Source organism: Balaenoptera physalus (genome assembly GCF_965194825.1).
Source record: "Balaenoptera physalus genome assembly, chromosome: 7".
NCBI lineage: Eukaryota > Metazoa > Chordata > Mammalia > Artiodactyla > Balaenopteridae > Balaenoptera > Balaenoptera physalus.
Window position 1 is genome coordinate 108,835,609 of NC_138886.1, and position 15,393 is coordinate 108,851,001.

The 15,393-nt window shown below is 46.2% G+C and overlaps 1 protein-coding gene across 1 annotated transcript; it reads right to left on the reverse strand.

Annotated features, from left to right (window-relative positions):
- Positions 1-2,023: 2,023 nt before the first annotated feature.
- NKX3-1 (NK3 homeobox 1) lies at positions 2,024-14,740 on the reverse strand. The gene is made up of 2 exons (XM_082470390.1): positions 6,220-14,740; positions 2,024-4,999 (listed from the first exon to the last, which is right to left on the reverse strand). The coding sequence occupies exons 1-2, from the start codon at positions 6,536-6,538 to the stop codon at positions 4,599-4,601; spliced, it is 720 nt and encodes a 239-aa protein (XP_082326516.1). The 5' UTR covers positions 6,539-14,740; the 3' UTR covers positions 2,024-4,598.
- Between the last annotated feature and the right edge of the window lie 653 nt (positions 14,741-15,393).

Consider the following 15,393-nt stretch of genomic DNA (forward strand, 5'->3'; position numbering starts at 1 on the left):
TAGAGGTCAGAGGAGGACACACCACGGAGACTGAGGTTCTGCCTTCCCTTGCTGACTTTTGACGTGCTAGTCTGTCTGGGAAAGTTTGCACGAAGGCCAAGTCTATGGCTAAACTCGGAGCTCTTCATGTTCCAGGACTGTCATTCCTGCCCCTTTCCTTGGGCAGTAAATAACTCTTGGCTTTGACAAACAAGCCCTGGTGACACATTGGTGATGGCTGGCTGTGGGCAGAGCAGAGTCTGGGTGTCTCTGCGCAGAACCTGGTACCCTAAGCCTAGTCTGACCCTCTTGACTCAGATTTCCACATTACAAGGAATGGTGGTGACCGTGGCCCTGAGAGTGACCAAGGCCAGGGTCTGATGTCTTTTAGTGAATTCCGTGGTGCTCCACCGAGGCCCCATACCGGGGAGGCGCAGTCCCACAGCTGCTGGGAATATTGACGGTAATGACTTATAGCTTGGCCCTCAGTGGCCAGAAAGGAATGCATCATCCAAGGTTACTGCCTCTTTCAGGAGGTGGCCGATGCTGGGATACAAGTACCCATCCTTTCCTCGATCTGGGACACATCGGCTTTGGGGCTTCTTAAAGTATCGGGTGAAGACTCAGTCCCACCTGCCTTAGGGATCAGCCTCTCCCGCTCATCAACCGTGTTGTCTTCACTTCCTCTTGGGTGTATTTCCTGAGCTCACCTCGACAAACCTTCCATGTGCAACTCTCCCTCACAGGGCACCCAAGCTAAGTGACTTTCTCTTCACAGCCACTGGTCCCTCAGAGGTCAGCTTTAAGACACAGGGTACTAACATCACCCCAGGAAAACGACTTGCTTTGTAGTTAGAAGGAAAACTTTTATCAGGTGTACATCTTTGACATTTATTTCCCCTTCTGGCAGCTATGGCCTTCCTAAGGAGGCCTGGGGAAGACCAGTGAGACCTCCAGTGACAAAGCTACGGTGACTCTAGAAATTTGCACCTGAAGTAACTTGAGAGACAGGTTGAAAAGGAATTCTGAATCCCACAGACTCGCTAAGGTGAGATGCTGGAAGAAGACAGGTATGAGATTTGCAGAGACATTCAAGGAAAGTTGGAAAAGTGACAAGGAAGAGGAGGCAGGGGGCTTTCTTTAGAGATGGGAGATTTTTGTTCAATTTCCTGGATTACTTTTAATGGTTAAAAAAGATAATCCACATCTATTAATTTACTGCAAGAGCTTTTGTAATTTGAGAGCCTTCCAAGGGAGGGGAGGATGACTGTAGATTTACGCAAAGAGTTAAATCTCATGATGTGAACATGCAACAAGAGGCCCCACCTGTGTGTACAATGTACTTAAAGGATTAGAGCAAACTTTGAAATTATGATATGTTTTACCTAGAGTAAGCACCTTACCCTTTAAGCTTCTATTTCCTGGAAGGAGGTGGGAGGAAAGAAAACCATCAATCCTCTCAGGTAATCAGGTGCATGAGACACTCTGCTTGTGGGATTTAATGAAGGTTTAAGTGCGGCTGGATGAAGGGTGTGTTATTGATATATTTTATTTTAAACCTATTTTCAATACTTGTAATTCCAATTCCAAGGTGTTGCTTGCCAGAGGTCCATGTGCCCTGAATGAAGGTGACATTTTCGGGGAGATGCAGGAGCCGGGGGAGCAGCCGTCGTGTGAGGGGGCTACCGGGTGTAGGAAGGGGAATTTTAAAAGAAGTGTTGCTGTGGTCCCCATGTTCCCTTCAGGGTCTTCAAGAAATTTAAGTAAATACCTGACATTCTCTAAACCAAAGGTATCCCTGGGCTAAAGCAGGTGATTATTCAAATGACACAGACATTTCTTTCCGCTCCATGTGATTAACCAGTAACGGAGGCCAGAGCATTTATAAAAGAATGACCATCCTCTGCTATCCACTAAGCTACTGCTTTTGATTATTCAGTCTCTATAGCTTAGCAGGGCAGGCGAAGAGTGGGAGAACAGGGTAATCAGAAACACAGAAACTCAATAGCATTCAGTCTTTAGGAAGCAGAAAATCACACACAGATATGTCTAAAAACGACACAGTACTTTATTTAAAAAATACTCAGGTGTTGCAAAAAATACATAGAAATATAAAGTTTGGTCGGTGTACTTTACTAAACTTCAACTCACAGGTTTGTGTGTTACAGATTGGAGCAGAGTTTGTTGTGCACGTGGAGAACCCAAACCGATTTATTAAACAGGATAGAAACAGGTTGTCTGGGTGAAGTGGTCTGGCAGGGTGGGGTACCCTCCAGTTTACCTATCAGATACGGATATACTAGCTCTTCAAAGGTTGTTCTACCAGTTTGGATATGGGTGAGTGACTAGTTCCAATAGGGGAAAAGCAAGATGGATTCACCAAACCAAAGAATTCTAAACAAAGACTTATTTTTTTCTTTCTGCAACACAATATACATCACAGTGAAATGTTTAATACTTGCAGGTTTGGGGGTTGAAAGAATTCAACGCAGAGGGAGGGAGAGGAAGGGTACTGACCAGAGAGCGAGCACTGAACGTTTATCTTAAAAGACGTGTGAGAGGGAGAAAAGCAATTTAGGCTGCACTGCCTTCTGCGCTCCCCTTTCTGTGTGGGCAACACATGGCATTCGAAAGTATTTCAATGTGTAGCTCAAACCATAGGAAATGGGATGAAACGAGCCAACTTTCTATCAACTTTGGCAGTTTTGCCACCAACAGTAAATTGGGCCTTTTTAATAGGAGGAAATTGAAAGGTTTCTCATTGAACAGAATTAAGTAGTGGGATCAAGAGATTTCCAGGCCTCAGGGTACCTCATTAGCAACTGGCTTTTTTTCATTCCGATGTCTCCCCTCTCCCAGGTCACCTGAGATTATAGGATAAAAACAGAAGGGTGGCCAAATTTCTCCTGTGCCCTCTTCTCATTCTCTCTGAAGTCACCAGGTGACTCATTTGGGGGGACCCTTTTTTTTTTTTTATAAGCACTAAACACAGTTCCTGAAGCATTTGGACAGTTTCATTGTTTGGTGATGGAAGCCTCAATAATGTGTTTTGAAAACTGTTTCCTTTTTCTTAGCTCCTTCCTGCAAAGTGCCATCAGCCCGGTCAGCTTGCTTAGGGGATGGGGCTTTCTAAGGTCCAGGCCCCTTTTCTCCACGCTCCACCCCTGAGCCTTCAATTTCCACTAGACAGCTCTACGGGCGCCTGACCCTTCACTCTGCACTGTATTCTTCCTTGAGTGTGAAAGCTCGATACCTCTTACCTCCTCTGCCTGCAGGGATCCCAAAGGGTTCTCAGACTTTGAGCTGTAACAACAGAGCCACCAGAAAGTCCTATAAAAGCAGCAGTGACCTTCTGGAGCTGTCAAGTCTTTAAATAGGATTTGGGATTTAATGCTGTATATTTTTAAAGGAAAGACATAAGAATTGCTAGTTTTTTAAAAAAATGCATGTCTTTTAGCCAATTCAGAATCTGCTCCCCCCGTACTTTTTTTAAACCCAGGAGAGATAAAACTTTGGGAAAAAAAAAAAAAAAGACCAGATCTCGGGCTAAATAAGGAAGGTGTATGTTAGGTGCAATCAGACTAAACGAAGAACTGCAGTGGGTGACTTGTGGAAAGGGAACAAAAAATAAAAGAAAGGGGAAACGAAGGAGCTTAAGGAATTATGTGATCTGTCATGGTGTAGTATGAATTACAGCCTGAAAACTCCAGGAAACTTCTCATTCTAAATTCTCGGACCCAGAGCAAAAATGTCAGAAGAGGCTTTTTTACCTTTTGCTAATTAAAAAAGAAAAAAAAAATGCAATGCCCCCCCCAGCAGCATTGCAGAGGCTCCTCCTTAGACCACTGTCTTGGACACGCAGAGATTCTTCTGGCCTGGGCCCACCTCCTGCAGTAGAGCTCTGTTTATACAGCTTGTCTTAAGACCACAGTGAGTGCTTCTTGTTCTGCTTGGGCCACCCTGTAAATACTTAAGTGGGCATATTATTTAAAAAGGAATAATAAGAAGCTTCTATTTTCATCTCTTCCTACCCACCTCCATATCCTGTGCCAACCTGCGCTGAGCACGACAGGCTTCTCTGTGGGATTCTCCATTTCCCTCTCTCTTCCAGGGACAGAGAGAAACCTTGGTCATAGCCCAAGGCCAACGAGAGGCTTTCGACCTTCAGTTGAATTCAGTAGGTGACGTCCTCTTATTAGCCGTCCTTCCCCGCCCCCCTCCCCCTTCGGGTATGCTCTTTCAGAGTGGATGCCCAGTTACACAAGAGGGTGGAGTTGGAGGAAACAGAATCCTCGGAAGTGGTGTGGACACCCCCTACAAAATCACCCGAAGTGCTAGAAACAGCACTTGGCTTTATCCCTCTCTACTTCAAGCAGGTCTCTAAAAGCAAAAATGACCTACGTTCTGTGTTGGGGGAACTCTTTGGATATTAAATCATTCCCTGTCCCAGATCTTTCATTGGCCCACCAGTGAGGAATCTGGGATTTCCAAGCAAACCTCCAACAGTTTTGGTCTCGTGCCTCTTCCTGCTCAGCCTTCCCTGACCCCGGGGCCCTTTTGCCTTCCAGAGGGACCACCTGGGGAAGGCAGTTCTTGATCCCTCGTGGTTGTCGGCGGCGTTACCAGAAAGCTGGGCTCCAGCCTGCCAAGCAGTAAAGGTAGGGGTAGTAAGGGCAGGTGTTATGCATGGAGATGAGGGAGCCCCGCGAGAAGCCCTCCTCTTTCCGAGCTGGCAAGGAAGGATGCTTCTCCAGGTCTCCCAGGTCTGAGGTGAGCTGCTTCCGCTTGGTCTTATAGCGTCTGTTCTGGAACCATATTTTCACTTGGGTCTCCGTGAGCTTGAGGTTCTTGGCCAGGTGAGCCCTTTCGGGAGCTGACAGATACTTCTGGTGACTGAACTTCCTCTCCAGCTCAATGACCTGAGTGTGCGAGAAGGCGGCCCGGGAGCGCTTCTGTGGCTGCTTGGGGACTGGGGGCAGGCTCGGTAAGGCGTCCAACAGATAAGCCTCAAAGTGCCTATCTGGAAACGAGAGGGGAGAAGCAGGGATGGGAAGGAAAACGTTACATATTAGCACGGAAGAGTACAGAATTCAATCCACCCTTATCTCTTCTGGTGAGTGAACAAACAGCCCACTGTCGGTTTAGATACATTGCACTTTTTTCACAGGACTAAGGAACTCTCTGAGTGGGCAGTGAGTGCATATGTAGATTATGTGTTAGTTTTCTACTAGTCATCAAGTCCCCAAAGTAGGAGCAGTTAGTGCTAGAACTTCCTGCTGTATCATCCAGTAGAATGAAATAGGGATTCTGCATATGTCTTGAGGAAAAGCGGGAGCAGGGAGGCAGGAAAAACTCTGAGAAATAAGACACCCGGTAAAGCGGGCCCCAAAGGCACCCGGTGTTAACATCCGGGTGGCAAGAGAGGGCTTGTGTGGTAGGAAAGTTCATTCTCTGGCTTTAATCCCCCCCTTTTTTTTCTCAACCAGCCGGTAGGATGCCTCATAAGAAGGGTGTCTATTGTATGGTGACGGTTGGTACCTAGACTTATCGTGGTGATCACTTTGTAGTGTGTACAAAGATCAAATTATTGTGTTGTACACCTGAAACTAATATAATCTTATGTACCAATTTTATCTCAGTTTAAAAAAAAACTGATGGGAAAGAAAGTAAGTCTACTCTAAGCGTTCCCACGTTATAACTCCTAAAGACCAGAGGGGCTCCTAGACTTACTGTTTTATTGCCCGTGGGACTGGGAAGCAAAGGGCATCTTTGCTGGTCAAACCCTGATTTATTAATATTAATACGCTATTATCAATAACTCGTTATATGTTAATTATCGTAACTGCCCAGAAGTAACATGGGGCTGGCGCCGATCAAGGGTCGCACTGTGGCTGGGAGCGATGTCGGGGTTTCCTTCTGGGACACTGGAGCACGGTGGGCGCTTCGTGCGCGCTCGCCTTTTGACCCCGGGGCGCGGAGAACCCTTGCCGGGCGAGTCAAGCCCATGTCTAAATCCTGCGCCGCCCTGACGCTGGGGTCATGGTTAATCTCCGAGGCGCGCCCGTGGCGGAGGCCGTGAGGTCCCTTCGCCAGTCGCCGCGGGGCCCCGCATCCCTGCAGCCGGAGCTCGGGAGGTCCACCTAGAACCCGCCCTCACGCCCGTTCGGCCAGCGGACCGGCCCGCCCTTCCGGGAGGACCCACCCAGGCTCAGGCCGACCTCGCCAGCCTCGCCGGCATACCTGGCTCGGTCTCCGCCGGCTGCTCGGCCTCCCCGCGCGCAGCGCGGGGCCGGGCTCTCGGCTGGTCCTCCGGCGCCCCGGCGCCGCCTCTTCCTCCCTCGGGCTCCGGCTCAGGGTCTCGCCTCCGGTCAGGCTGGCGCGGGGGCTGCGGCGGGGGCTGCGGGCTGCCCGCGTGACCTCCGCGCCGATCAGCGCCTTCCCGCAGGATGTCCTGGATAAGGAAGGAGGTGAGCGGCTTGGACTGGGTGGGCGGCGCGGCCCGGGGGCTGCAGCTAGCTGCCCCCGCCTCCCCGGGCCGCGGCTCGGGAGTCCGAAGCATCCCCGAGGTTCGGCTCCGGCGCCCACGCTCAGGGCCCCGCTGCTGCGCCCAGGCTGAGCTAGCCGCTCCGGCACCACTTTCACTTTCCGCGGCCCCGGGAACTTATAGCCTTAGGGGCGCGTCGCGCCGCCTTCCCATTGGCCACTCGCCCGAACCGCGCGGCTGATTGGCCGCCCGGCGCTCCAGGTGAGGGAAAAGGGGAGACCCTCGCACAGTCTGGGTCGTGTATTTCATAGAGGATTTCTTCACCAGTTCCTTCTTCTCCAGGATCCTGGCTGGCCTCTCTCCTCCCTACGTCGTTTTCCCAGGCTGGTAGAGAAAACCAAAGCGAGTGTCTTCTGCCCCAACCCACAATATGTTTAGCTGCTTCTGGGAAATCATGATGCAGAAGAGAAATACTCCACTTAGTTCTTAGAGATTGTTAACTCTGTTTACTCACAAAGAAATAGGTGGGGCAATTACCAACATCCCACCTTACAGATGAGAATTCTGGGTGCCCGTTGACAAGGAGACAATGGTAGCAAAGCTGGATCTACTAAACCTAAGGCTGTCAAAGAGACATGACAGGTAAGTGCAGTACCTGACCCCAGGCTGGATTCTGTACTGGGCGTTATTGGGCAATTGATGAAAATGGAATAGGACCAATGGCTAAAAGTATTGAATCCGTGTTACATTTACTGAAATTGGTAAGAGTATTGTGATTGTATAAAAGAATATTCTTCGGAAATAAACACTAAAGTATGTAGGGTCAAAGGCCCATGATGTATGTAACTTACCCTCAATTGGTTCAGAAACAATGACATAGATGGATAGATAGATTCCATATGATAAAGTTGAATGGGTTAAAATATTAATTGGTGAATCTAGAAAAAGGGTATACCAGTGTTCTTTTGAACTATTTTTATTCAAGCAACTTTCCTGTACGTCCTACTCTATGACACCTTTCATTCGACTGGAAACTTTTCAAAAAGATGGTATGTTGTATGTCTGGGGAGAAGGGAGAGGGGGGTAGGTTATTGCGGATAAAGCAACCGCTAAAAAGAACCACCCTGTGTAATATGAAGGTCTTTGGCAAGGATGGTTTTCTTCTCTCATTTTTTTCATTAAAAATTTTTGTAACATTTTCTTTTGAAATAGTTATAAATTCCCAGGAATTTGCAAAAACTGTACCCTTAACTTCCCCCAATGGTGACATATTATGTAACTGCAATATAATATAAAAACCAGGAAATTGACATTGATACACACCATTAATTAGACTACAGACCTTATTTTATTGTCACCATTTAAAAGCCTGCATTCATGTGTGTGTGCACGCGTGTGTGTAGCTCAATGCCATTTTATCACAAGAATAGATTCTTGTAAAGCCACAATCAAGATACAGAATTGCTGCATCACCGCAAAAGAACTCCTTGTACTATCTCTTTGTATTTGTGTACCCAAACCCCTTCCCTCCATCACGGACCCCTGGTAACCACTAATTTGTTCTCTATCTCTATAATTTTACTATCTGGAGAATGTTCTATAAATGGAATCAAACGTGGTACAGTAAGCAACCTTGTGGAGTTGGGTTTTTTTTTTTTTGCTGAGTATAATGCTTCTCAGACTACTCAGATTGTTGCATATATTAATAGTGAATACTTTTTAAAATTGCTGAGTAGTATTCTACTGTACAGATCTGCCAGAGTTTGTTAACCGTCCACCCACTGACGGACAATTGATCTGTTTCCAGGGTTTTGTTTGTTTGCTTGTTTTGTTTTACTATTTTGAATGAAAGTGCTGTAGACATTCATGCACAGGTTTTTATGTGAACATGAGTTTTCATTTCTCTGGAATAAATGTCCAGGAATGCAATCACTGGGCTGTATGGTAATTGCATGTTTAGTTTTGTAAAAAACTGCCAAGCTATCGTGGTTGTAGCATTTTTAGATTTCCACCAGCAATGTATGAGAGTTCCAGTTTCTCCACATCCTCATCAGCATTTGGTGTTATCATTATTTTTTATTTTAACCATTCTAATAGGTGTGTAGTGATAGCTCATTGTGGTTTTAATTTTAATTTGCATTTCCCAAATGGCTAGTGATATTGAACATCTTTTCAGGTACTTCTTTACCATCCATATCTCCTCTTTGGTGAAATATCTGTTCAACTCTTTTTGCTCATGTTATAATTGGATTTTGGGGGAGTTGCTGTTGAGTTTTGATAGTTTTTTTTTTAATATATATATTCTATATATGTCTTTGTTGAATATATAGTTTGCAAATATTTTCTCCTAGTCTGTAGCTTGTCTTTCCATCTTTTTAACAGGATATTTCACAGCAGAAAAGTTTTTAATGTTGGTGCATTTTTATTTCACAGATTTTTTTCTTGGTGTCATGCCTAAGAACTCTTTGCTTATTCTTAAGTACTGAAGATGCTCTCCTGTGTTATCTTCTAAAAGTTTTATATTTTACTTTTAAATCTATGATCCATTTGAATGAATTTTTGTATGTGGTGTGACATTTAGGTTGAGTGACCTCTTTTCATTTTTATAATTTAGAGCTGGGTGGCATTTCAAATCACAGGGGGGAAATGTGAATTATTTAATAACTAGTACTGCCATTTGGAAAAAATAAAGGTCTAGTCTTATAACAAAATAAATCCCAGATGGCTCAAACATTTAAAACGTAAACAGGCACATGAAAAAAATAGTTTAACCACACTCATCATTAGAGAAATGCAAATCAAAACCACATTTAGATACCTTCTTTCCACCTATCAGATTGACAGAGGTTAGAAAGATGGATGGTGTCTAGTGTTGGTAGGGGTGTGAGGAAGAGTTGCCCCCATACTGTTGGAGAGAGAGTAGGTGAGTTTTGTATATTTGGATGGTAACTTGGCAAAATCTGTCAAATTTAAAACTGGGCAGATCCTTTGACACAGGTATTCCATGCCTAGAGATTTACTCTAGAAATCTACAGATACACAACATACTGACTTGGGAACATATCCTCAATTTGGTCGGAGAGTAATTCAAGTTGCAAAAAAATAAAATGTTACAAAATGAACTCATTGTATTAAAAAAATAGTCACAGGTTATCTATAGAATATTTTACATTTGAACATTTTAACATATAGAAAAATCTGGAAGGATAGAAATATCTCAATAGAGCATTTACCTCTGGTCAGTGAGATGGAGATAGCAGATTGGGAGAAGAGGAGAGTGGAACAGGGTGCATTTCCTTGCACTAATTATACTTTTTAAAATTAAGAACAGAGCCAGAGCTGAGCTTGGGCTCCCTTCTTCCACAACCTCCTCCTCAGATATCAGGTGTCCCTTCAGGATGGGGACACAGCCCCAGCCCTTTCCCTTATGTCACTTCGCATGTTATTCCTTTGGTGCTTAGTATTTTGGATGTTTATGTGGGTGGGTCCTCTCCTCGAGCAGGGAGTGTGTCATCCTCATATTTACACTATCCCTAGTACAGTTAGTTTTTGACACACAGAAGTCGCTCAATAAATATTTGCTGGTGGATGTCCAGCTTTAGGTACTATGCGGCATCCCACTAGCTGGCAGCGTTACCCATAAGGGACCACAGGGTCCCAAGGCACATACCAGTGTAAGGTCTGTCCTCCCCTCTTTGCCATGTCTATCCAGCTTAAACTGGATGAAAATGATAGGAATAGGAAGACACAAGGGGCTGTTGTAGGCTTTTTTAGATGGACTAGAGTTCTGGAGAAGAATAAACACCCCTCTTCCAAGATGCTCCCCTCCAAATGCCTGGAATGCAACACCTGCAGATGGCAAGGGGGAGTTAAGTTGTAGATGGAAATCAAGTTGTTAACCAGCTGACCTTGAGACGGGAAGATTATTCTGGATTATCCAGGCAGATGCCATGGGCCTTTATAGATAAAAGAAGGAGGCGAGAAAGTTGGAGTCAGAGAAGGAGAGGTGATACTGTAGTAAGGTTAGAGTGATGGGAGGTGAGAAAAACTCAACTGGCCCTTGCTGGCTTTGAAACGGAAGGCACGGGGCATGTGAGCCAAAGAATGCGGGCAGCCTCTAGGAGCTAGAAAAGACAAGAAGTGGATTCTCTCCTAGAGCCTCTAGAAGGAACACAGCTCTGCCAGCATCTTGATTTTAGCCCAATGAGACCCATTTCAGACACCTGGCCCCTAGAACCTAATACAGGGGCATTTATAAAGGGATGCCAAAATGATGAGAGAAGGATTACCAGCTCTGCCTTCATATGAACTTTGCGTCTCTTAAAAAAAATGTTAAATATACTTTCATATCCATAATCCTGTCCCTTCATTTCTTCTTTGTATATTTTCTTCCAGTCTTCAGCCCTACACATTTGTTGGATAAGTGTAATTTTGCATCTTGTTTTTTCCTTCCAACTTCATATTACATCATAAGCATTTATATATTGTTCCATTATATATTTTAGAAGCCATCTAGACCCAAAGACATTTAGAGCTAGAAGGGACCTGGGGATCATCTAATAAAATTTCTTGGTTTTCTCGGAAAGAATCCGAGATTTTTTTTTTTTTTTTTTTTTTTTTCTGCACTGCGAGGCTTGCAGGCTCTTAGTTCTTCGACCAGGGATGGAACCCAGGCCCGGCAGTGAAAGTGCCAAGTCCTAACCACTGGACCACCAGGAAATTCCCAAACCTGAGATTTACAGAGACAAAAGAACTATAGATGGAAACTATACAAGCCCAAACACTTCCACTGCATCACCTTCTATCCTCCCACCCACCCCAACCTGCCTCCAGTGCTACCCTACGGTGTGGAAAGTAGGAGCAGAGTATATAGAATTGTCCTGTATAAATGTGTTTTTAAATGTACTTGGAATTTATTTTAAGCAAGTATGCAACACGTGCAGACACAGAAATGACTGTATTGAAGGAAGAATTGTTTATACTCACAGATCCCCAGAAACGGGAGGTACAGCACACTATACAGGGCCACATGGGGAAGCACCAGGGTTAAGAGGCAAAAAAGACAAGGGGAAAGCATGGACACAGCCTTTCTTGTGGTTTCCATGGGAAGGAATGGGCAAAGCTGAGCAAACTTAGGACTGGGTAGTTTGAATAAGTTCAGCAGGCTCTGAGCTATAGGGGTGGTCCCTAGTTGTCCAGTACTTGGCCCTGGCGTGATTTTGGGCAGGGGAAATATGGGCTTGGTGTGTGAGAGTTAGATAAAGGAGATGGTTGCGGGGTATGAACTCCTCTGGTTGATTTGCATATCAAAGGTGTGTTCACAGGCAAGTTGTTTGCTGTCTCTAGGAATTAACTCACTTGGACAGTCCCTCCCTGGGTTCAGCAAGGTCTCAGATATCCAAGTATCATAACATACAGAAAATAAAAAACGTGATTAACGTAAAATGCGTCATTGTCACAGCACACATTTTTCTTTTAAAATACATTGCAAAGCCTTCTGGGGTAACCACACCAAGTTTATACTTACCGAAACACATCATGCTGTGTGTCTTCCAAGGAGGCACCTGTGTTGGCTCTGCTAATTCAGAAAGACCAAAAGAAAGAAAAAAAGAGAAGTCAATCCCAGCCATCACCACAACAGAAAGGACAAAAGCCTTCCACCAGCCAACAAGCTTTATAAGATTTCCGAGAAGGTAGCGGTTGGAGGTGGGAGAGGTTGAGGTCTAATCTCAAGGTCTAACCCAGTTGATGGCAGAGCTGCAAGGGTAAATATTCAGGTGCAGTGTTCCTTCCCTAAAGGCTACCTGCTCAGGGTGTAGGGAGCCTTCTTCCTGTTATTCCTCTTCCCATTTATACCCCCCCAGCCCCAGCCTCTGTTCCAATTCCCAGTCCTAACTGGGTCTTGATGGGCTTCAGTGAGAGAGGACTCCCTGACTTTCTCACAGTAGAGACTCGTACCATCCTCAGTATAAAACAGACCTCCTTGGTCCAGTGCCAACCCTTCTTGAATCTGCTTTCCTGGCTCTGGGAGTGGAGGGGTGTGAGAAGATTTTCCCCATTGTTCTTGCAAATTCAGTGATGTTGGAATTCAGACTTGTCTCTTCATTATCTTTCCAGGTTGGATTGGAACATTAAACTGTTTTTCATTTTCTATTTTCTGTATCTTACTAGAAAGGGTCCTGTGTGTTTCCCTACCCTCCTGTCCTCCCTGCAATAAAACTGAAGACATTTTAGCCCATATGGAGAAAGAATTGTTTGGAAGCAGCTTCAGGGAGTTCAGTGTGTCTTAGAACCCTAGACCAGTTGGGGGGGTGAGAGGCAGAATTGCTTTTTTTTGGAAGGAGGACAGTGGCTAATAGAGTAGCTCTGGCTGTGGGATCTTGGGCAAGTTACCTAACCTTTCTGAGCATGCCTCAGTTTCCTCATGCAAAATGGGTGCAAAAGCAACATCGCCTCAAGGATTATTGAAAGGAATGATGAGGCTTTTCACAATAAAGGACCTCAGCGTCTGGCATGCAGAGGGTGTCCAGGAATGGGTCGTTTCTATTAGTAGGGTTAGGTTCTAGACCCACCTGCAGAGTAAACAAAATTTGCTTTTCCCAGGCACACTGTACATTTCCCAAACAAATAGGAGCTCTGAATCTAGGGTCCCTAATAAAACTGGGCAGGGGAGGGGAAGGAGAGTACAGTGAATGAATGAACATGCTTGCGATATCTACATCGTAAAAACCCAGTATCTCAACAGTTCATCTCGGTTTTCCAAGGCCTCCCACACAGAGGCGTCAGCCTCCCTGCCCTCCTTCCCTCTCTTCCTTCCTCCCCGACGTGGTCCCCTGCCTTTACTGGTTGTTCTGTCATGGTTCCCACTTGTGTCCTGCCCAGTCCTATCTCAGGCCTCTGTGCCTGCTGTGTGTGCATTTACAGTCTTTTGTTCATCTTCAGCAGTTCAATTTCTACCCAAAGGCTTTGGAGACCTCTCCAGCCTCCATCACTGGCTCTGCTGCTCATTTGAGCATCTGATCCTCTAGTGCCTTGGAGTATTTCAGCATTTTCTGCTTCTCAGTGGTGTCGTTGGCTCCATCAAAGGTCAGGGCTGTGTCTCAGCTCTCCTCGTCCTACTCCCCACCAGGAGAGGGGAGAGAACTGACGTGTATTGAGTGCCCACCCTGGACTGGATCACTATGGACGTTTCATTTGCACTACAACCCACTGCGGATCTTTTTTGACAGATAAGAAGATAGAAGCTCAGAGATTGAACGTAACATGCCCAGGTTCTCACAGCTAACCCGGGTTGTTCTGGCTCCAAACCCAGGGTCTTCCCCACCATACCATGAACTAGGCACATAGCAGCTGCTCCATAGACACCACCCATCCTCAGGTGGCAGTGGAGTGTCCCATGGCCTCTTACAGAGTCCCTGGCTCGGTCTACCCTATTTCCTTGCTTCTCTCTCTCTCTCCTCCCATGGAAGCACAATAGGCAGAGCCACTGAAAAGAGGGACAAGAAGAAACCACCTCCCACAAGGTTAACCTATCAGAGGCACTGCCCCTGGAGTGATTCAAAGGCATTGCCTCCTCATGGATATCGCTCAGCGCCCTACATTTCTCCCCTGTGGCATTTGGGTTAAGATGATTTTCATGTGTTAATGTGAAAATGCTATGTGTGTTTGGTGACACATTAAGCTATCCTCAGTTACACAATGGCATGAATTAGTCAGACTTTTATTTTCCAACTGGTGATTGGCATGGTGCACGCCCGCAGGATGTGAGGGATGAGGCCTGAGAGTGAAGGGCAAGGAGACCAGCCCAGAGCCCAGGAAAACTAGGCTGGGAGGCCACGCGGAGAGGGGATAGTACGTTGAATGGCCAGATGGGTGCTTCTCAGACTTTGAGGTGCATAAAAATTACCCCGGGGATCTTATTACAATGCAGATTCTGCCTCAGTAGGTCCGGGTGGACCCTGAGAGTCTGATTTCCTTTTTTTTTCTTTTTTAAAGAATTTTTTTTGGTGGGGACCATTTTTAAAGTCTTTATTGAATTTGTTACAATGTTGCTTCTATTTTATGTTTTGTTTTTTTGGCGGCGAGGCATACCAACCAGGGAATGAACCCGCGCCGCCTGCATTGGAAGGCGAAGGGTTAACCACTGGACCACCAGGGAAGTCCCAAGAGTCTGATTTCTAACAAGCTCCAAGGTGATACTACTGCTGCTGGTCCGAGGACCCTCCCCCCTGCCCACCACCACCAGTAGTGAGGAGCTGAGGGCCCTGGGCCGTGCCGGGGGGGGAGACTGGAGGCCACTGTGAGGAAAGCATGGAGGCCACTGCAGTCCCACGTGACCTACTCCATTTCTTCTTCAGGGACTTCTGACCTGACACGTGCCCTGTCTCTCACTCCGAAACCCATTCATGTTTCAAATGCCATACTGGCCAAAAGACCTCTCTCCCTCCATCCCAAGACCCTATAAAAAGGTCTGTTGCTCCAACTCTGTACCTATTTATGCCAGTTTTGCCTGCAGCCTTTTCTGTGTGGCAGAAGGGATTAGGGTCTGTGGGAAAGTTCAGTAGCAGAGAGTGACTCAGCCTCCGTGTGCGCCCATCAATGCTGATTGCCTAAGAAAAGCCATTAGGGAGGATTTATTGGGCAACAGGAACCCAAGAGTATTTTGCTAACGGTGCCCCTGGTCACCCGCTCTCTGCCCCCTCCACGGCTGCCTGTTTCTGGGGAGCTCAAGGCTGTGGGAGCACGTGCAGAAATTTCCACGTGCTCTAACTGGGTGGCCGCTGTGCCTTTGCGCTTGGTCTGTTCAACAGCTTAACAGGGGCCCTCGCGGGGAGGCACACTGGGGGCTGTTTGTCTAGGGAAGGAGGCTCTGACCTTCTCACAGCACTCCGGCTGCCAGAAGCAATTTGAGACCGACTCTCTCCCAGCTC